The 20,732-nt window shown below is 51.6% G+C and overlaps 1 protein-coding gene across 1 annotated transcript; it reads right to left on the bottom strand.

The window, feature by feature from the left end:
* Window positions 1-3,733: 3,733 nt before the first annotated feature.
* On the bottom strand, window positions 3,734-19,058 carry AKR1B1 (aldo-keto reductase family 1 member B). The gene is made up of 10 exons (XM_055307251.1): window positions 18,914-19,058; window positions 10,623-10,790; window positions 9,822-9,938; window positions 9,016-9,093; window positions 8,593-8,715; window positions 8,003-8,109; window positions 7,392-7,473; window positions 6,918-7,001; window positions 6,014-6,096; window positions 3,734-4,111 (listed from the first exon to the last, which is right to left on the bottom strand). The coding sequence occupies exons 1-10, from the start codon at window positions 18,977-18,979 to the stop codon at window positions 4,069-4,071; spliced, it is 951 nt and encodes a 316-aa protein (XP_055163226.1). The 5' UTR covers window positions 18,980-19,058; the 3' UTR covers window positions 3,734-4,068.
* Window positions 19,059-20,732: the final 1,674 nt, after the last annotated feature.

Here is a 20,732-nt window from a genome sequence, read left to right as displayed (position 1 = left end):
TAGGCAGTATTTTCTTTCTTTTGGGGAGGGCGGGGTACAGGAGAGACAGAGAATCTTAAGCAATGCCTATGCCCAGTGCAAGCCAGATGTGGAGCTTGATCTCAATACCTTGAGATCATGACCGGAGCTGAAATCAAGGAATGGACACTTAAATGACTGAGCCCCCCAGGTGCCTCGGCAGCATTTTCTTCAGGGCCTGCTCTTCTTGACTGGAAGCACAGTCCTTGAGCTTGGAAACAAGAGCACACAGTGTGCTGTTTACAGATAAGTGTGTCAGGTGCTGCCCTTTCTGTGTGTGAGGTCAACACAGCCAAGGGTGCAGAGGAAGCGCTGCTCTCTGGGCAGAGCCCCCATCCTCTGGGCAGAGCCCCCATCCTCTGGGCACCAGCTGCCCTGCTGAGTGATCTGTTGCCAACATTCACTGGGAAGAATAATGGCAAGCAGGTCCTGAGTGCTGTGGGCAAAGCCCAGGATAGGGGCTGCCCATTCCACAGCTGGTCTCATCCCTGTTACCCCTAGGAGTTGGGCACCTTGTCACCTGGGGAAATAGAGAAGGAAGGCTAACCAGCTCGCCTGAATCACAGATTAGGGTGAGGAGAGCTGCAAGACCATGTTCTTCTGCATCTGTGAAACCCTTTGCCTCCTTCATGTATTCCAGGCCACAATTCAAACCTGAGCAGCCCCTCTTCGGGTCTGAAGTACACTGATTTGATACCAAGAGGTTGTCATAGTTGCTATTAAGAAAAGCTCTTTGGGATGCCTGGGTGGCTCAGGGGCTAGGTGTCTGCCTTTGGCCCAGGGGGTGATCCCGGGGTCCTGGGATCAAGTTCCACATTGCACTCCCTGCGAGGAGCCTGCTTCTCCCTCTGCCTATGTCTCTGCCTGTGTCTCTCATAAATAAATAAAATCTTAAAAAAAAGAAAGAAAAGCTCATCGATTTGGTCACTCGTTCACACAAACGGCATCATTGAGAACCTGCCCTGTGCCCCAGCGCTGTTCGAGGCACTGCAGATAGAAGCAAAGGGAAGCAGACTGGTGCTCCCTGTGGCCCAGGCTGGGGCATTGTGTGGCTGGAGGAGAGCCTGGGAAGCCATCAGTTGTTTCCACTGCTTTAGCCAAACTCTGGGAAGGGGAGGGGAGGTTCCTTCAGGACCCTGAAGACCCAGATCCCCTGGGAATACAGCTAGAAAATGCCTTCCAGGGTCAAAAAGACAGGTGGGACCTGGACCCGGATCCCAGAGAGCTGTGAAGTGCAAAAGTAGCCCCTGCTGTCCGTCTAGGAAGCCTCCTGCAATTGGACCCAGGCCTAAGCCTGCTGCCCTTGGCTGGGCACCTCCCATGGGTGTGCCTGGGAGCACAGACCTTGCCCAAAAATAGCTCGCTCGGCAACTACAGTCACACGGAGCAGGGCTCAGCGTTGACCAACAGCGGTCTGAAGTCAGGTCTGCATTGTTCAGCAAGATTGTCGAGTGCAGGTCTTAAACGCCTAAGTGATTCAATTAAATTTAGTTTTGCCTTTCAGGGGGTCCCATTATCTTATTAACAAGTCTGCTCTTTGGCTGGGACTTTGTCTTGGTGAAAGTCCAACTATTTTGTGAATGTCACTGGGAGGCCCCAGCAGAGCTGGTCAAGGCGGGACGCCAGGCTATGGTGTAAGTTCCACGGCCTCAGCCCCCTGGGGAGCCACGTTATTCAGGCCCAGGAGTCCACGGGAGAGTGGAGGCTGGATTGGAACCCACCCCCCTCACCCAGGAATGTGCAGGGCCGTGGGGGTCTTAACTCCACACAGGGGAGGAGGGGGCTCCACACTAGGAAGGCACGGCCCGTGTATACAAAGACCCCGAGGGACCTGGGAGTCCGTCTGTGCCGCCTGGGATCAGTCCTCTGCGGGATGAAGCAGGCCCCCCAAGGCTGGCCTCACTGCTCCTTCACGCCACCTCTCAGTGCCCCTGGCCCCAGGGCCACTGACGGCCACACACACCCCTTTTTTTTATCTTCAAAATGCAGAACAACTTCTTTAATCCAGAGGCTTGAATTCTCCTCCCCTCTCACAAGCCAGGCGAAGCTCCTTCTCAGGGATAGGCTCTTAGCTATAACCGGAGTCTCTGCTTCGGAGGAGGGAGCGGCGAGGCTAGAACAGGGTCTTTTGACTTTTTTGTGTTTCCAGCCTGACTTTCAAGTTATCTTATTTCGGTAGCTTTTCCTTTTTTTTTTTTTTTAAAGATTTTATTTATTTATGAGAGACCGAGAGAGGCAGACACAGGAAGAGGGAGAAGCAGGTTCCATGCAGGGATCCCAACGTGGGACTCAATACTGGGTCTCCAGGACCACGCCCTGGGCCAAAGACAGGTGCTAAACCGCTGAGCCACCTGGGCTGCCCAGTAGCTTTTCTTAAAGCAGGGCTCCAGCACACTGGTGTCAGGCTGGACTTCCTATTAGCAGTCACCCCAAAGTTTTTTCCAAAGTGTGTTAAAGCCAGCCCTGGGCTAATTGGAGAAATAAGGTGGGGACGAGGTCAGAGCTTATTTGGCTCAGTTTACAGTAAAACGGTAGGGTACTCTGGATGATTTAGAGGGTGACTGCAGAGATTTGCAGCCTAACCTGGGGTAAGGCGGGACTCACCTATCTGGAAGGGGAAAGCGGACCGCTGTGAGGAGCAGGTGCTAGGGAGACGGGCCCAGGCCTAGAGCTGGAGGCTGTGGGCAGCAGTGAGGGCTGGGTTCAGAGTCCCCATCTGGCCCAAACGCTGCCATGCGGGGGCACCAGCAGCCACTGTAGCCCAATAACCTAAAACCTTGGAGGTAGGGCTTACCTGCGGATCACCTGCAACACAGGGAAGATCACCTAACCGGGGCTCCGGCCATCCAGTAATACTCAGCTGCAAAGCCATTATCTCCATGAAACCCCAAGTTCACTCTTGCCCGGCTCATCCTATTCCCAGCCTCTGTCAATTTAATTCTCACAAAGAAAATGTTACTAATAAAAACAGGCAGCAGCATCCGTAGAATCAAACACAGACCTTTACTGGTGCGAGCCTATTTCCAGCATGCCTCTGTCCAAGTCACACGAACACACAGCAAGAAGGGGACTGTCCATGCCACAGGAAGAGGGCTTTCACCAGAACCAGACCCGGTGGGCCCTGACCTGATTTCCAGCCTCTAGAACTGTGAAAAATCAATGTACTGACCCCACTCAGTGTACGGTATTTTGTTACAGCAGTCAGCACTCACCTGGATGCCGTCCGTCGATGCTGCTCTTCCCTGAGTCTAGATGATGAGCCTCACGAAAGCAGTTTTTTGTCAACAGTTCTCTGTAAACAATGGTGCTTGGCAAACATAGGATTTTGGTCTTCGCAGGTAGGAGGAACAAGAAGGGACCTTGTGAAGTTCCAAATGGGCTTCAGTCCTCTCTCGGGTCTAACACACTGGCTCTCAGCCTTGGCTGGGCCTGCAAACCTCCATGGCCTGGGGACACCCGGGGCCAAGTAGATGGGTCCCTGGGGTAAGGCCAGACATTAGCAGCATTTAAGGCTCTCCAGGTGACTCGAATGCGCACCCACCCCAAAGCTAAATGGATGAAATCCCGGGGTGAGGGGTCCCCGGCTAGAGGGGAAGAGGTCAGGTATTCAGTCTTCTTGCCCAGCTGAGTGGTCTGCTTTATAGGCATGATGGGACGAAGGCTGAGGGACACAGAAGGTGCCGTGTTTCAATAAATCAAAATAAAACGAACAGCATCAAGTTCACAAAATAACTCTTTATTATTTCAGGCAAATAGTCTGGATGAAAGGGTTACCGTTCCCGGTAGCCAAAATCCAGGTGTTAGTGGCACTATTTCAACTTTATAGATTCAACTTAGTCAGAAAAGGGTGCCAGGGTCCGACATTCCCCAGCTGGACAAGAAGAAGGGCAAAACTGGAAGAGACTCTAACCTGCTGATACTGCTCTTGAGACCCAACACCTCACGGGCCCATCAGCAGGTCACAGACCCACCACCGAGGGGCGGAGGCCACTCTACGCTACATACGGGAGGAGGGACGTGGGGCACCTGGGCGGACAGGCACCGACAGCTTCAGAACTCCTCAGTGAATGGATAGTCCTTGTGGGAGGCACAGCTGTCAGGAGAAAAGGAGGGACACGTCAGCTTTTCAGAGAAGGGATGTCGACATGACCAAGTACAAAAAGCAATGGTGTCTCATTAGAGGCAGGAACACAGGCCTCAGGGGCGCGCCAGTTCAGATGCACAGCCCTCCAGGCTCGTCAGCTGGCACAGGTGTGATGGACACCATCCTCCCCATGTGCCCAGCACTGTGCCTGAAGCACATGGGGTGCCAAGACACGATTCCTGCTCCCTGGTCACTTGGTCTAAGTGGCAGGACTGAAGAGCATCCCACAGTCTAAGACTGTAAGAAGGTGACGAGAGAGGTTAGGCGTCCATCTATGTGAGAGCCGGTGCTCCGGGGACACAGAGGGAGCACGGGGCCCTCTGGAAGCTGCCTGGTGTCAGCTGGGTCACATGTGGGACACAGGAAGCAGGGGAGGAAGGAGGCTGGGTGCTGATCCAGGGGCAGAGGTGCGGGCGTGTGTCAAGAGGCCCACAGGCCCACCCAGTGGGCCAGCAGCTCGTGTAAGGGATGTTCTGGCTCTCATGCTAGGAAGACTGGCTGGGCACAGCATGAAAGGCCCAGGGTGAGCCCAGCACAGGGAAGAGGACTCTCAAACCACCTAAAACATCCCTAGAGTCTGGCCCCCATTCTTGCGTTCCCTCAGACCGGGATAGCATCACCCTGCCCCCAGCGACAGAGGCTCTGTAGAGCGAGAACTTCCAGAAAGCAGCCATGTTCAAGTGTGTCAGCGAGAAAGCTTCTCAGGTGACCTGGGAATGCAGCGGCCAGTCTCTCCATCCCCCGCTAAACACCAGCAGCCCCCAGAATCACCCGACAGCGGTTCCTGGAGCAACACTGGACAGTGTATAGGGACCCACTGGAAAACCACTGTGGTGTCAGCCCTGATGCTCCAACATACCAGGTCAGCAGTGGGAAGGGCTCAGGGAATGAATGAATGACAGAGAGACTCTTAACAGACAACAGAGGTTACCTGGAAGAGGACTCTCTACTCTCTCCCTCACCCACTCGGTCCCAAACTGGTATTAATGCCCACAGGTTAAGCACCAGTGACACGAGCACAGAGAGGGCCTGGTGTGCCAGCCCCACGCTCACAGACATGGTGACACCTGGTGCATGGGACAGTGTCCTCGTCCAAGGTGTGGACCAGGGGGGTGGGGGCGGGGCGGCTAGAGGAGGAGCAGGGGTGGAAGGGGGGGGGGAGAGAAGGAGAGGGAGAGAGAAGGCTGGCCCCTGCCCCAGCTGAGGGCAAGTCCAAACCTGGCTCGGGAGACTATCTACCCCGGGAGACAGAGAAGAAACAGAGGCCCCACACACGGAGACAGGAGGCCCCAGGCCCGCCACACATGGAGATAGGAGGTTTCTCCTGGAAAGCAGGGAATGACTTTTAAACTTTAGTTACTGTACTGTAGGAGAAGGGAGGGAGAAGAAAAAAAAAAAAAAACTCAGCAACACCTTCCCTGTCACCTCCCTCCAATTCCAAATTATAAGCGGCAGGGAATACAAGCAGCCAGTGAAGGGGCGCGGGGGGGCGTCGAGAGATTTCCTCAGTCCGTGCACCACAGTCTCCCCACTGAACCCCTTCTATTAAGTCGGTGTAAGGAAGACTCATGTGCGAATTCTTCTGGGAAGGTGGCACAGGAGCCACATGGGATCAGCGGATTTCAGAAGAGCCTCAAAGATTTGAAAATTAATGCTTAAAATAGGGGGTTGCTGCCGGTTGGGCCGACCACGTCCCTGGGCTGGGGAAGGTACCCAGAGCACATGTCCTGGCATCTTCCCCACGGCCATGAGTGGCTCAGCTGACTCGGGCTGCATTGTTTCCTGCGGCATGTGGACGGGACCCCAACACCACGGCCTCCCCCAGCAGGCCCTCCCGCAGGCCTCACTCACCTCACCAAGGCACAGACCCTCCAGTTCCGGTTGTAGTTGAGTAAGGTGGTCATGTCCACACTACTCAGCTCAAAGTCAAAGACCTCAAAAGAAAAAAAAAAAAATCCAGTAAGTTCTTCAAAGAAAGGTCAGGCACAGAATACCCAAGTGTCCAACGGTTCTGCACAGGGCCATCGAGGAGACACTGCCCTGCGTGGGGAGCCGCAGTGAGGAGGACACAGCAGTGGGACTGACTGGGGTGCCCTTTGGAGAAGGGCACCACAGCGAATGGGGAGAGACCCCTGCCCTTCAGGAGCTCCCGGCAAATGGTACTGTTAGTACCACTGAGTCACTGTGGAAACCAGAGAATGCAGCACTTCCGTGACAAGTGCCAGTCGGGGGAAAAGAATGGATCACAAGGGTTTCTGCCTCCGTTTACAGGGAGGCAAAGTGAAGAGGAAGATCGACCCCAACAGAAGCAATGATTGATTGCACAGCATGAGGGAGATGCCACAAAAAGCACTGAGGCTCCCAGAGGAATTGGGAACGGAGCCCAACTGGGGAGGTGCAGGATACAGAGGACGGTATGTGAGATGGGTCTATACTGCCAAGTAACAGCTGGACAGAAAGGACAAAGGTCCGTCAGGAAGGGGGGGCTCCCAAGAGGCCAGCAGGCAGGCCCAAGGCAGCACCCGGGGACCCGAGGAGGGCCGTGGGGTTAGAATGTGCAGAGGGCAGGCTGCTGTCCACTCCATGCTCTCACACCTATGGGCATGTGTGCAAAGACTACACAGGTGTGGACACAGGCTGGCTCCCTGTGAGGTGACAGGAAGGTGGGGGTGCCACACCAGACAATCCAGGCACGACAAGAGGCCCTGTCCCCTTCTCCACTGAGAACAACTAGGCCAGCCAGCCAGGGTCTCACCTGAAAGTTCTCAGCAATGCGTTCGGGGGTCACGGACTTGGGAATCACGACCAAATTCCTCTGCACGGGGAACCGGATCAGAACCTGCGAACAGACGTGCCAAGTGTTCGTCTACGTTACTATAATCTTCTATGTGGTTGGGTCACTCAGTCTTATACGGCCACTCTCTGAAGAGGGAAGTTCCAGAACTTCACATGGGAGAAAACGGAGGCTCAGAGAGGTCAGGGTCATCCCACCTATGCCAGCAAATGCTGCCCTTTCGAGTGGCCTGTAGAGGTAGTCGGAGGATGCTACCCTCCCCATCACCAAACAGCAATCTGCTAGCTTCCTTGTCTGTGCCCCTTTCTACCACCCACTCCAGGGCCTTGAGCTACACTTCCAGGGAGGCCATGGCTAGGCCTGGTCGCCTCTCCCTCCCCACCGTGAATGCAGGGAATTCTGGGAACAGTCACGGGCACCTGCAGAGGACAGTACCTGGGCTGTAGTTTTATTGTGCTTGGCTGCGATCGCTTTGATCCGGGGATCCTCCAACAGGGAAGGGTCCTCAGGCTTGGCCCTGGAGACAAAGATGGTCCATGTGAGCAACCACCATCGCTTTCACTCAAGGCAGCTGGCAATTAACTGCCATTGACCTTAGAGGGCAGCCCTGCACGCCCCTCCTGATTTGAAGTTCAGGTACAGGGATCCCTGGGTGGCGCAGCGGTTTGGCGCCTGTCTTTGGCCCGGGGCGAGATCCTGGAGACCCGGGATCGGATCCCACATCGGGCTCCCGGTGCATGGAGCCTGCTTCTCCCTCTGCCTGTGTCTCTGCCTCTCTCTCTCTCTCTCTCTCTCTCTGTGACTATCATAAGTAAATAAAAAAAAAAAAAAAAAAAAAAAAAGAAGTTCAAGTACAAACTCCCAACCCGCTGGGAAAAGAGCAGCCATCCTGCTACTAGAAATACCACCCAGGAAACCCAACAAGAGGCTCTGGGGTAGGTTTGCAAACGAGTGCTGGAAAAATGTTCCTTGATGCTGAGTTTTTCTTTCTAGCATTTCTAACCTTCACCAACGGACAAGAGAACACGATCTGCTAGGAACCTCACCAGGGCCTGTCGGGGGAGCCAAGGGGACTATAGGCGGTCACCACGATGCCTTTGGCTTGGCAGTACTGGATTAACTTCTCCTGAGTGAGGTACGGGTGGCACTCGATCTGCAAATGCAAACACGGACAGATGCTGGCCTGTGGGCACAGGTGTCGGGACACACAGAAGTGCCCCCTCCGCAGACAGAAAATGATGTCCAAACAACATAGTGTCTCCCTGATGAGCTAGAACAGCTGTCCACACTTCCCAGCTCCTGTCCTCAACAGGAATAACAATGATGTGCTCATGGATGTACTGTGGCCGTGGGCCCTAAGGGTTTATTTTGGCTTTGGCCATTTATCAACTGTGACGGGTCTCAGGATCTCAACGTCTGCAGGCTGATACTCTGGGAGGCCCTGAGTCATCACAAGCCAGTCTCAAAGCCTGTGTCTCCTGCAAGTTCGGCTCCCAGACAGGTTGTCATCATGGTCTGTCCCAAATCAGGACCTGCCTCCTGGCTGCTCCCTGGGTGACACGGACCTTAAGTAACTGCCAGGTTCAGACAGTAATAAAGCAGGCTCCCGGACACACCCTTCCCTCAGGATGTTTACCTGGTTAACAGCAGGCTTATATTTTAAGCCAGGTTTGTTTAAGATCTTCTCGATTTGGAGATGGTTAAAGTTGGAGACTCCGATGGCTTTCACCAGCCCTTCATCCACCAGCTGTTCCATGGCCTAACAACAGAAGAGGGTGCATGTGCTGCTAACACGTGCCCAAGAGGACAAAGACAGGAAAAGCATCTCTGGCTCTGGTTTAACAGGTCCTATCCTTACTAACCGGAGCCACTGAATGAGATCTTTGAGAAGCCCAGAGACACCAAGACACAAGTCAGGCTGGCTTTACTAAGACAGGGAGAACAGAGACGGTGACCAAATACTTGAATGCAGTGAAAGACAAGGCAGGGCAGAGCAGATCACTCACAGGAGAAGGGGAACCAGAGAGGAAGGAGAAGACCGAGTCAGGGACTGCCTTACCTCCCACGTGTCCACAAAACTGGTGTCACTGGGAATCACATTGCCTTCCCCATCCAGTGGGAAATATTCCTTCCCAGCCTGTTGTTATAATAACAATCAGTCAATAATGACAGCCTTCCACAGACCTAAGTCTTTGAAAGCAAAGTCCAAAAAAAAAAAAAAAAAAGGAAAATCACTCTTAAGTACCACAGCTAAGTTTTCCAAATGTAACCAAGGGCAAACCCATGGGCCAGCAGGAAGAAGGAACAGGCCCCAGACACTTGTCCTTTCAGATGGTTGCAGCTGCCGGTCAGAGGGAACCAGCACAACAAAACAGGGCTGGCTACAGTATAAATACTATGTGCCTTCACTCTGGCTGACAAAGCACACAATGGACCCTATGGCCAGAAAGAAGGCAAAGGATGTGATAACCCATTTGTTTGAGCAGAGACTCAGGCTCTGCCAGGGAACAGGTATGAAGCTTCCCTAGGATGGGGCCTGTGTGTGGAATGCATGGCCGTACCCACGTGCATGAGGTCTTTGGGGCCCTGGCAGCTTATCACCTGGGCCACGTGTGTGGTCACAGTTTGCAACAGGACCACCAGCAAATGACAAAGCACAGTGCTTCTCAAATTCTGTAATGGGCAAATGCGTCTGTGGTTCACATTCAGCAGGCCTGGGGGGCGGGGGGTGGGATTTCTAACAAGGGTAATGCCACTGGCTGCTGCTCCAGGACACACACATAGGGTGTGTGCCCGGCTGTACCCAAGCAGAGGAGGGCCTAACACATCACAGGCTGCACGGAGGGAGCACCCCCTGCCGCTTACCTTGAAGCCCGTGGGCCAGTGAATAAGGTAGAGGTCCAGGTAGTCGAGCTTCAGGTCGCTGAGCGTCTTCTGGCAGGCCGCCTTCACCATGCTCTTCTCGTGGTATGTACACCACAGCTGGAGCCAGTGAGAGAGCATGTCTTAGCTTGCGCGCAGGAGGCTGTATCCCAGCCGGGAGCCAGACAGCTCCAAGACACAACCCACCCCTTTCACTGTGATGCTATGATGGCGGTGGGCGAGTTTCCATTGCATGCAGTGCATCCTAACTTTCCAAAGGCAGGCCAGATAATTAGGTCAGGGAGACCCTTTGCTCAGAGGGACCAAAGTGAAGGCATGATATAGAATGGACAGGTCGGGAAGGCCCCGGCCCGAAACACGAGCTCTCAGGGCCACTTTCCTACACGGCTGGTCTGTGGGGCCAGCCTCATCCTCCAACCCTGTGTTCCTTTGGGCCAACAGCCTGCAGGTGAAAGATGGTGCCAGCAGTGGAGGTCGTCTCCAGATGGAAACCAAGTTCCGTCCTCAAAGGTAACTCCCTGGAAAGGGAGGCCCAACCCACAATCAAAGTCTCATCAACAAGAGGCTCTAGCCAACAGTGCTACACAGAATGACCATCCCATAAAGAACAGGTGACTGGTGGAGCCTCTGGTCAACCCCCTACCCCAGAAGAGTGGCCTCCTGAGCAATAACCATAGCATATTCAGTGGCCCCAGAGGATGGCTTCGGCACCTAAGCTGACGCTGCCACTGGACAGGTGTAGAGTTTGAAGCCTATGGCCCAGGCTGCCCTGCAGAGTAGCACCTTGCTGACGATGAAGAGGTCCTCACGCTTCACCACCTGCTCCTTGAGCTTCTCCTGGATGGCCAAGCCCACCTCATTCTCATTCTGGTACACGTGAGCGCAGTCAATGTGGCGGTACCCAAGGTCGATCGCGACCTTCACAGCATCGGTCACTTTGCCGGGAGGGGACTGAAAGGAAGAGGAGCGGGAGGCATGCAGTTAAAATAAAAAACGAAGCAGCCCAAGGCAGCGTGAACCCCACACTCTTCACTGAAGCTCCCGCCCGTCTCCAGTGGCCTGCAGATGATCTGCGGCTTCCTAAGCAGCTTCCTAAACCACTCGCTCTCAAACGAGCTGGGGAACCGAGGTGTAATGCCGCGTGGTGTCACGTTAGGATATCCTGGCCACCACGGAACGGCAGCCTACACCACCTTCAAGAGATGTGCCAACATGGTCTCAATTGCTTCTTTCCATTTGTTGTTTTACAAACCACGGTATAAGAAAAAACCCCTACCTGCATCTACTGGGTTTCCAAGACAGTGAGGGGCACGGGCACGGTTTCCTCCAAATAGTTCAGAGCCTTTTACCAACTGCTGTACACATTAACCCACTGCCCATCCGGTGTCTGAGCTGGCCCTGAATGCCCATGCTTTACTTCTCCTTTTGGGTGTAGATCCTGACATTGGCAATCACTCATTCTTAGGCGGTTCTGGGGGATCACAGTAAAGTCAAGCACGTTACTGATACAGATTCAGAGGCCCAGATCTACAGTGAGACTCTGTCGTGAGAGGCAGGGGTGGGACAGGCCCCTCTGAGACATCAGCGCAGACATGAGTCAACAGAAGAGGGAAAACAGGAGTCGACAGTTTTTGGGCAGAGCCGCACTGCACAGCTGTCAGTGCCCAAGCCAGCTGCCGGCTCTGTGACCAGGACGGGACACAGGTTCCCAGGACAGACCTCCTGGGAGTGGGAGGAGGTGCTTGGGAGCCTTCAAGCTCTGCCCGCACCCAGAGCGACCACCTGGAGGTTTACTCCGTCTCCTCACTGATCCTCTCAGACCACAGACGTGACAAATACACATGTGTGCAACAGACTGTGCAGTGAACACGGTGCATTCCTCCAGGGAGCTGGGGGAGAAGAGAATGGAAAGGAAAACTGCCCGGGGCCACGGGCAGCTGCACATGTTCACGGGTTTGGCATCAGCTGTTGGGAATGGGCACAAGGGGTAGGAAGGGGGACAGGGCGCCAGTGGGAATGAGCGTCTGGCCAGAGCTGCCGGCATGTTGAGGCTCAGCCCCAAGGCGGGAGCAGGGCACATTCCCCAGGTACCTGCCACTGCAGCTGGCACACAGGCAGAGGCATGACCCAAGCCAGGCCCAGGAGACTCGGTCTCGGGAACCACCAGGCCAAGCTTCCATTCTGTGGGGGTCTCCATGCTGGGAGAATGGGAGCCTGGAGCTGCTTGCAAGACAGTGGGGGCTAGAGATAGCAGGATCCAGAGAGATTGCTCCGGGTGGCATCACGAGTAGCCCTGGCATCTCGTAGGTCCATGAATCCCCACCTCAAACGTACTTTTTTGTGTGCCAAAGATTAAGTTGGTTATTCGGTTGCTTGGAACCAGAAAACTGCACGCTAGGATAATCAAGGCTGCTGAGAGAGTGGCACAAAATTGGGAAAAAGTTCATGTTGTATTTTCATAGAGAAGCCAAGGACAGAAATGACTCAGGAGATCAGCTAGGGACACATGTACTGGGAAGATGGCCACACTGCTTTCCAAGGGAGAGAAAAACAAAAGCAAGAACTGTCTGGCATTTTATTCAATTTGTAGAAAGAAGTTGTAGCAATTTGTGACAAGACTCCTGAGAATGGAAACTGTGCGCCAGCCTCCCCTTTTGGGACACCTGTGCCATACGGGCCACATGCTCTGCCGAGGGAGGACTGACTGGTCTGGCCCTGAACAGGCCTTGTGGTTACCAGAAGGCATGGGCCTGGGCCGATCATGTCACTGAATGCAACCCAACCAGTGCGGTGTTCGGTAGACACTGGCTCAAACTGAAAATATGGACGTTTTCACTAGTTTCAAACATGTTAGTACGCTGAATCTTTATCACAACCCCCAGCGGATCCTGTTATCTCTATAGATAAGGGAAGTAAGGCATGGACAGGTGATGCAAGTGGCCCACAATCACATTCAGTCAAAGAGGTCAGGACTCAAACCTTGGCAAAGGACCTGAGAGCCATGCTCTGCCAAGAGGTCTGTCCTCCTGTGTGAACCCCGAGAGGCACAGAGACATCAGTCACTGAGGACAAATCTGCTGGGCTTGCAGAAGCCATTCTCTGCAATGAAAATATGCCAGAATCCACAAACTACCTTCAATCATTAATCATCTCAATCTAACCCTTCCCAGAAACTGCTCTTACCACTAATGAATCAGCCAATTTAAGATTTGGTAAAAAAAAAAAAAAAAAAAAAAAAAAAAAAAATTAAATTTAAATTAAAAAAAAATCCCACAATAAACTTGGTAATGCTATGACGTGATTATACTATCTCTCCGTTTCATATCTGCACTTAAAAACTCACACAGAAGGGAGCAGTCCAAACTGAAACTTTGAAAAGGAATTAAATCATGATATATTTCCAGACATCTCACTGCAGATCTGCAGAAAATCCTTCTAGGAAATGCTCAAATCACAAATGACCAAACTGTATAAATCCTGTAGACTAAATCATGTTTTAACTTGATTCTGCCAACGATCCGCCCTGTGACTTAGGCAAATCCACGCATGCCCAAGTCTCCTGGACCTTACAGCTCCAGAGCACTAGCTCAGGCACCAACCTGACCGTCTAGGCGGACGGCATCAAGGGAAGACAGCGAGAACTCCTGGCCCCGGGGCCCCCATCACCTCCACTAGACAGGCCTCCCTGGCTCCTCGCTTTCTAACACCAGCAGCCAGCCAATACCAACTGAGACCATCATATTAGCACCCTTCCCCTTAGCATACGCGCACTTTCAAAACCTCATCATCTTCCCTTTGCACGTAGCCCTGACCTGTCACCTTAAGATAATAATCCTCCCTCTATTCCCTCTGCAAGGTTCAACTCCAAAGGTTCTAAAGTGGGGTCAGTGGTAAAAAGACAAAGTATTTCAGACTGAATATCCCTTGCAGTATTAGCCATGGGGATTTCTGGCAAGAGGGGATTGTGCTCTTTCTGATGCATTTTTCTTTTAGAAATTGCCTCTAGTTTGCAGGTATTACTTTTGCAATGAAAGGGGGGTGGAGAACAAAGGGAACTTTACTTTGGGGAAAAAAAATCCCAGGTAAGATGTATGAGAAGTGTCCCAACATAATCCTAGAGTAAGGAATAAGAAACCGTAACTTCTGATGCGAACTTAGATTTAATAAACAGGGCCATCGACCTCTGAAGCCTTTAAAAGTACCATGATCACAGAAAAGCTGTCCCCAAGAACATTATTTAACTTCTTCCAACTAAAGCAGCTTTTCTTTACAGAAACTCAACCTGCATCTAAGAGAAACTCATCTTTTCTATTACTAAGCTAGTTTAAATACTAATATAATTTTCTATTTTAAGTGTTCATTTAAGTGTAAGTCATTTCAACCAAATTCAAGTGTAACAGGAATTTGTGACTTCTCAGAATGTATGCCAAGTTCCAAAGAATTTGCTTAAAATCTTCTGGAACAGGACCTGGCAAACTTTTTCTTAAGATGCCAAAATATTTTAGGCTTTGTGGGCCAAATGGTTGGTCACAACCGTTCCACTGCGTTGCTGCAGCACAGAAGTGGTCATAAATAATACATACGCATGAGATCCATTCTAATAAAACTTTATTAACAAAAAACAGGCTGGGGGTTGTAGTTTACCAACCCCTTTCTATGTCAGAAGGGCATACAAAGAAATGGGAATTAGGCAAGAGGCCCAAGCCTATTCGCAAATAAAATGTCTGGTGTCCGATTCCACATCAGGATAACAAAAAGTTAGGTATTCTGATACTGAACGTGGGTGTTTTGGGAGCTAAGAGGGTTTAATCCTTGTTCTAATTTATTTTTTATTTTTTTATTTATTTATTTATTTTTATTTTTTTTTAATCCTTGTTCTAATTTAGCCAATTGACAACATAGTGTCAATCATACTTAATCATATTAAATACATGTCAATTGTATATTGATCTTAGTTGATTTCAGGTAAATTTAAGCAAGCTGGCCTGCTCACTCTGTGTGGCACAATGCTCCCTCTCTGCACAAATGGGAGACTGTGGATCTAGTAGTTTTGTAGAACACCAAGGCTTAAAACCTGCCACAGCCTTAGGACTCCAACAGACCAAGCATGGGGGAGAATCCAGAGGATCACTACAACTTGCTACCTTTCAGCCAATCTACAGTCAATAGAAAGTGCACTTTCCACTGTTTGGTGCAGATAAGTCAACCCCACTGGGCTCCCCAACAGGTTGTCCGCATCATTTTACAGTTCCATACAAATTAGGAGTTGACTGCGCTTTTCATTTGCCTTATCACATAAAATCAGGCAATCTGGCTACTATTTTGCATCAAAGCTCATAATCTGGCTTGGCAATAAACACAAACTAATAAAACTGAAATGAACTTCCTCGTGCTCAACTCAAATCAGTCTCTGCTGAATTCTAAGACACGGAGCTCTCCACTTGGTTGAGACGGGGATAGACAGGCCCTGCTTGGGGAAGATTTATTTAAAGATGTTTGATCTTGAAGTGTGCCAGTCGAGGCCTGCAGGGGGACGAGGCAGGTGAAGGGTAAAACCAAGTTATTGTCGCAGTTCTGATGCCAGCACCGAACCTGGGATCTTGGGGCCATTACAAGCTCGCTCCACTCTGGAAATGTGGCAGGAAAGTCTTTTCAGCACATTTTCTTCTACTTCATATGTTCATAAAGGGGGAGATATCACCCTGGCAAAAAGTGGTTCAGTGGGAGCAAAATAATTCACTTATTTATTAATTAAATCTTAGCTTACACAATGGTTTGTGGCCCTTTGAAGGGCCCATACTTTTTCCCCCCAAAGTAAAGTTCCCTTTGTTCTCCACCCGCCTTTCATTGCAAAAGTAATACCTGCAAACTGGAGACAATTTCCAAAAAAAAAAAAAAAAAAATACATCAGAAAGAGCACTGCCCCGTCTTGCCGGAAATCCCCATGGTGAATACTACAAGGGATTCAGTCTGAAATACTTTGTCTTTTTACCACTGACACCACTTTAGAACCTTTAGGGTTGAGCCTTGAAGGTGGAATAGAGGGAGCATTATTATCTTAAAGTGACAGGTAAGAGCTACGTGCAAGGGGGATGATGATGATGTTTTGAAAGTATGTGTATATAAAGGGGAGAGGCGCTAATATGATGATCTCAGTTGGTATGTTAACATTTTATGTGGGGGGGCAAGTAGGGAAAAACGTATCCAATGTTCCTGGGTGGGGGCAAGTAGGGAAAAACATGTCCAATGTTCTAAACTATTTAGAAGAGATAATGCAAAAGGGGTTATGAGAAACACAGTTGTACTCCACTTCTCAGCTTGGAGTATGTAGGTGCATTATAATGACCATATCACCAACAATTTTTCAGCTAGATCAGAGCGTTTACTAGCAATAGGACTGCGGCTGGCGTCAGAAGTAATCTCTGCTTTAACAGATTCCTGGCAACACAGTGTTGGTAGGTGTACTTCCTGTCTAATGGGGAAGGCAAGCTTGCCGGGGAGAAACACTCGCTACGCTGTACGGGGTCTGAGGCAGAGATGCTCACCCGTCTGCCTGAAAGCCTCCCCTCCAAAGACAGAAGGGCAAATTTAAGGACCTTTGATGCAAAAGCAGAGGAGACCACTAGAGCCCTGTGAAGGATCTGGATGGTGCAACAGATGTCATGACAGGAGAGATCCACAAGAATAAGGAACCAGCTAGCCCCTTGCAGAGCCACCCTCACTTCTCACAAAGATAAGCAAATGCTACTTAGATCACTCCTTCTTTTGCCCAGCCTCTGTGAAGAAATATGTACACACACATATGGGGGAAAAGGGAATAGCCACTCTCTATAGAACTGTTATACTTGGGGATCCCTGGGTGGCTCAGTGGTTTGGCGCCTGCCTTCGGCCCAGGGTGCGGTCCTGGTCGGACTCCTGACGCATGGAGCCTGCTTCTCCCTCTGCCAGTGTGTCTCTGCCGCTCTCTCTCTATGTCTATCACAAATAAATAAGAACTTAGTCTGCCAGAATGAATGACTTAAGTGTAGATTTTTATGATGCTATTTTAAATAAATATGTAGCACCTCAGGGCATTAAGTGCTGAGGTGCAGGATTTAAAACTCTCTTTATGAAGCACCTCAGTGGCTCAGTTGGTTAAGAGCCTGACTCTTGACTTCAGGAGAGTGAGATCAGGCTCTGCCCTCGGCGTGGAGACTGCTTAAGAACCTCTCTCCCCCTCTCCCTCTGTACCCACCCATCCAGCTTTCACGCACGCTCTCTAAAAAAGAAATAAAACATAGGGGCGCCTGGGTGGCTCGGGCGGTTAAGTGTGCAGATCTTGGTTTCAGCTCAGGTCACGAGTTCAGAGCCCTGGGCCTGACAGCCCCGTATCAGGCTCTGAGCTCAATGTGGAGTCGGCTTGAGGATTCTTGCTCTCTTCCTCTGCCCTTGCTCGTGTGCTCCCTCTTTCTCTCTAAATAAATCTAAGATAATCGAATCTTTTAAAAAATGTTAAGACCCTCTTTTTAATAACTTTATTCCTTATTCACCCTAGAGCAGTAGTTTTCAAACAATGGGCTATGGTCTGGCACATAACTTCTGAAACCACAAAAAGGAATAAAGGTATCAGAATTCATCCCACCTAGTAATGTTTTGCGGATCTTTTGTTCAAGTTTTAGGTATATATCTGCATGTTGCCTGCATCATTATATAAACTGTAATGATTGACTACTGCCACGAAAGTGTCTTTTTCACATCCATTCCAAGAGAATAACCCTCAACAGATGAGATTTAACGCAGTATCCCAGTCTTAATTTAATTATGCCTTCAGAGCCAACCATCCATCATTGGACTTTTTGAAGGAAAACACAAATTATACATACGCTGATTACCTTGGCCAAGAAACACTTTGTGCGTGAAGCAACTCTTGGACCCTTACTTACAAATTTTCATCTGCAGCTTTTAAGGGTAGAGGTAAACACCACCCTCTGCTCCACATCAATTCTTTAACGGTGCCCTTGACCCTTGGTCTCTCCTTTCCTTGTCCGTGCGTACATATCCAATGCCCAGGTCCACATTCAAAGTCCCTGCAAAAACCTGGGTCATCACTATAGAATGTAATACCCCAAAGCTAACTTCTGAGGAGCTTTTATTTTTAAGATCTCTAAAAATGTGCTCCTGCGAGAGACAGAGAGAGGCCGAGACACTGCAGGAGGAGAGGCAGGCTCCCTGCGGGCTCCCTCCAGGAGCCTGGGATCAGGACTGAGCGGGAGGCAGAGAGCGGCTCACCTGCCGAGCCACCCAGGTGCCCCTCTGGAGAGCTTTGAAAAATACTGGGTTTCGCTCCAGCGCCCGAAGTACCACCGTGCTGTGCCGCCTACTTTTCAGATCACCAGGCAGCCTTTTCATCCCTAACTGTGTCTCAAAGCGCGGCGCAAAGATTTCAGCCCTGTTGAGGCTCCGGAGAGTCTCCATTCGCGCGCCAGCTGCGTTCCCTCTGGGCAGCGACCACAGGTGCCCAGCTTCTCCGCGGAGCTCTGGCCCGCACCTGCGACACCCACGCGCAACCCCCCCCCCCCGGGAGGCCGGCTCGGCTCCGGGGGCGGGGTCCGCGCCGCGCGCCTGGGGCCTCGGAGTGGGGGCACCGGGGGCGTCCGGGGCAGCTCGTGGCAGCTCCGTTAACGACCTGCAGCCGCCGCGCTTAACCGGGGGGCTTATTCCTGAGAGTAGAAGCGGGAACAGAGACGAACTACTGAGAGGAGAGACGGGCGCGCGGTGCCCCCGGTGCGCCGCGGCTCGGCCGAGGCGGGCGCCCCCCAGGCTCCTCGCGGTTCGGCTGCCGCGGGGCTCGGTGGTCTTCGTCTTCCGGCCGCGGCCCGGCCGCGGTCGGGTTCCCAGTGCGGCCCGGGAGGGGGGTCCCTGCCCCCCGCCCCCCCCACAAGCGGCCCGCGCAGCGGCCCCCCGCCCCCGCCCGCCGCCCGGCAGGCCCGGCCGGGCCAAGGACCGCTCCACCGAGGCCCGGGCGTGCCGTGCCGGGCGGGGGCCGCCCCGGGTCACCGCGGGTCCCTGCCGCCCCACGCCCCCGGGGCTCCTACCTTCCAGGTGCCCAGCCCCAAGATGGGCATCTTGGCGCCGTTGCAGAGCACGAGGTGGCTGGCCATGGCCGTCAAGCTCCGCGGACCGCGCCCGAAGACCACGCGGCGCTGCCCGGCGCAGACCTTTAAATAGCCGCTGCGGCGGGCAGAGGGGGCGGGGACGCTGGGCGCGCGGATCCGCAATGGCGGCTTCTGATTGGCCGACCTGGGGCGCCGCGCCCGGCTCCTCCCGGACGCCTCTTCCGCTGGGTCCCAGAGGGGCCGGATTCTTTCCGCTGCGCTGGCTCGCCCCCGCCCCCGCCCGCCGCGGGGGAGACCTGCCAAGCCCGGGGCGCGCGCAGACCGCCCTGCTGCAGCCAAAGGGGCGGAGGTCCGTGCAGAAGTCGACTGGGAAGGAGCTCGGCTTTCGTGGTTTTGTTTGTTTGTTTGTTTTGTTTTTTAAGGAGCCCGGAAGGATACGTGTGTCTAATGCCCAAGCCTATGGTCATGCTCTTTGGCAATTGGACCGATGTCCCAGTCTAATCTATAGGAATCATACGGACAAGTAGGGCTTGGCGCAATTTGCTTTTGGAAAGGTGCACACCAGGGAAATGGCTTGCAGTCCTGTTGCAGAACACCTTCTGGAGGCCGCAGTTGACGCGGCCTGTGTGTGGCTGCCTAGGGCAACTTGGCACCCCACTCCAGCGGCGAGCGGCGAGCGTGGGTGAACAAGTCTTCTCCCAAAGCCGGCGTCTCTTGAGGTTAGGCACCCCTGATGAGCTCGGTCCAGAATACACAGGAGAATACATTCGGTCTTCAGAAAACAAGACTCTTATCAAAACGGCAAGTTTCAATAGGATAACTTAGCAGAACTCTCTAGAAGAGTAAATAGAAACCCACCAAAGAAAAGTTCACTTTAGTACTACAGCTTCTAGTATTTCGAAATCAGGAGATGCTCAATAATAGGTTGACTAGCTGAAATTGTCAGGTAAGCAGACATTATTTTCCAATACGCCCAAAAGAAAGTTACTGGAGGAACTTGGAAGATAATTTGGATTTCTTTTCAACAACCTCTCTCCATGATTCTCTATCCTACCCCAAAACGGCTCTTTCTGCTCCATCACCCTCTAATCTTTCCTAAGTATGCAAGATTGAGACCACATCTGCAGGGGACAATGACTCAGGAACCAGGGCTCACTAAACTCCATTCTGGTGATTTTCCACTTGGTGACTTCTAAAAAGTGTCCCCTAGGAAAAATTTACACACAACGGGTTAGCCCAGATACTTTTCCATTTGACTTTTATAAAAACTTGTTAGTTGGCAAATTCTGACGCTACTTGTCCCCAAACAATAGAATTTTAATTAGGACCTTCGGCTGGGGACTTGGTTTGTAATAAAACAGCAGTAGACTAATACTCTTCATTCATAACATTTCTGTTGATGGATTATATCCAAAGGATTTTTTTTTTCCAAAGGGCTAGTCCCTTGGGAAAATGACACACCTTAAATGATCAGGTTGGTATGCACGGAGGGGTCATCTGTAGAGACATGGACCCAATATGAACGTCTTACTGTTTCTGTGATGATTGAGGATGAAAACTGACTGCATGAAGATATAGCTAAAGTTCTGACTTTATTCTGTGTGGGTTATGCAAATGTGAAAACTCATACCTGGGCATCTTCTGTAGCAACAATAGTACTATCATTGGCACGTATTGAGATAGTCTTCTAAGTGCCCCACTGCCTGTGTCATCTCTGTAAAATGCCATTGTGCACGTATTAAAATTATGCTTCAAAAAACCTTCAGTGGAATCCTTCCAAGAAACATTCTTGTACTTC

Source organism: Nyctereutes procyonoides, unplaced genomic scaffold, assembly GCF_905146905.1.
Source record: "Nyctereutes procyonoides isolate TBG_1078 unplaced genomic scaffold, NYPRO_anot_genome, whole genome shotgun sequence".
Taxonomy (NCBI): Eukaryota; Metazoa; Chordata; class Mammalia; order Carnivora; family Canidae; genus Nyctereutes; species Nyctereutes procyonoides.
Note: the sequence above shows the minus strand (reverse complement) of the source record. Positions and strands in the feature narration are given on the sequence as shown.